The sequence below is a fragment of the Phaethon lepturus genome, unplaced genomic scaffold (genome assembly GCF_000687285.1).
Source record: "Phaethon lepturus isolate BGI_N335 unplaced genomic scaffold, ASM68728v1 scaffold20435, whole genome shotgun sequence".
Taxonomy (NCBI): domain Eukaryota; kingdom Metazoa; phylum Chordata; class Aves; order Phaethontiformes; family Phaethontidae; genus Phaethon; species Phaethon lepturus.
The window spans coordinates 45,663-47,252 of record NW_010540116.1 but is presented as its reverse complement, the minus strand read 5'-3'; the positions used below and the strand labels follow the sequence as shown (position 1 = coordinate 47,252).

At 50.4% G+C, this 1,590-nt stretch overlaps 1 protein-coding gene across 1 annotated transcript in view; it reads left to right on the top strand.

Moving 5' to 3' along the window:
- Window positions 1-907: 907 nt before the first annotated feature.
- TOPAZ1 (testis and ovary specific PAZ domain containing 1) overlaps window positions 908-1,590 on the top strand; it is a 40,830-nt gene continuing 40,147 nt past the window's right edge. Inside the window, exon 1 of the mRNA XM_010287355.1 lies at window positions 908-1,454. Coding sequence (XP_010285657.1) covers window positions 908-1,454 — 547 coding nt within the window. The remainder of the gene's footprint in view (window positions 1,455-1,590) is intronic.

Below are 1,590 nucleotides of genomic sequence, written 5' to 3'. Positions count from 1 at the left end.
CGCAGCTGCTTCCTCCTTCTCCCTCCGCAGCGAAGGGCTGCTCCGAGCTGGGGGGACGGTGGTGGGGGCTCACTGGTGGCCGTGGGCTTTCCCCAGGCGGCCTGGGCTTTCTGTCATGCTGGACTCCCTCAGGGTGACCCCTGAGGCAGTAGCCTGAGGGAGGTTGTGCACCCCTCCTGGTCGGGCCTGTGCCTGCCTTGGGTGCCAGGCTAGCAGGGGTGCTGTTAAAGGTGCACTGATGAGTGGATTTTGTGGATTTTGTTGTTGTCTCTAGGTTCCTATGATGCCACAGTTAAGGTCAGGGAAAGTGGTAACAGCCAGCAAGGTGAAGTCAGCTGACAGGATGGTCACCAGCCCAAATGCTGTGGGTGCAGGGGCAGGACGTGAGCCAGGGAAGAAGTTGGTAGTCGAGCAGAGTCCTTGCCTAGCACCAAAGAGAAAACCTGAGCAGCCCTTATCTTCCTGTCTGCAGCCTGCCATGCTGCCCAGCATTTCCAGTGAGCAGTTTGCTCCTCTTGTGCCCATGCAGAAGGAACAAGGTGAAAGTAGTTGGAGACTCAGAGGTAAAAAATCCAAGGGGATACAGTGTAGGAGGACTGCTAGAAGCAAGAAGGGTGTAGCTCTGCCAATTTCAGCCACTGCTGTATGTGAAGATTGGCAGGCAGTGACCACAGCTGCAGCAGCATGCTGGGAAGAGACTGTAGGGAGAGGGACAGGACAAGGCCAACAGCTATTTTGCTCAGGAACTACTTTGCAAAATAAATTCTCAGCTGGGATTGAAAGGAGAGAACATAGCTTAGAAGGACTGAACTTCTCAGGTTTCCAGGAGAGTTCAGGGAGCTCAGGAAAAAAAGGCAAGTATCCCTTTATGGAAATAAAATTACAAATCCCATCCTCAGAGGAGGAAATGGAGAGCACAGAGAGACATGGCATTTCCTGTTTGCCAGAACCAGAGGTGCTGGAACACAGACAGGGCACATGTACTGAAATGAAAAGCACTGACTCCATAATGATACTGAAGATGCAAGTCCCAGATCCTAAGAAGAATTTGGGGACTGAGGAATCCTTGTCTGAACCAAAACATCAGGAAGAGGTAGATGCACCAGAGAAGTTGGATGAGTGTTCTTTAACTGGATCAAGAAAGCCAGGGACACAGAAGAAAGGAAAGAGATGCTTGAGCAAGAAAGGCCGGACATCTTTGATGAAACCAAAACAAGATCCCAGAGAGACAGGTAGATCTGCCTTGCTGGAACACCATACACAGTGTCCAGAGTCCAAGAAAGGACCTGTGAGGGTGAGGAAGAGGGACAGAAACACACCTGTGTCACAGCGGCTACAGGGTCTAAGTGGCCAAGAACAACCAACAACCAGAGGAAATATGCATAAGCATTGCATTAAAGAAGATCAGCAGAGCTCAAACCCTCAAAAAGGAACAGACAGCCTGGGGGAAAGTGGTAAGTACTTATGCCCCATTGTAGAAGTACAGGTGCAGAATTTGTGCCCCCACGACAAGGGATTGGTCCTGCAGTAAGACCTCATTAGAAAGTGAAAAAACAGGAGCTAATTTTTCTTTTGCAGGTGTGTCAGTGT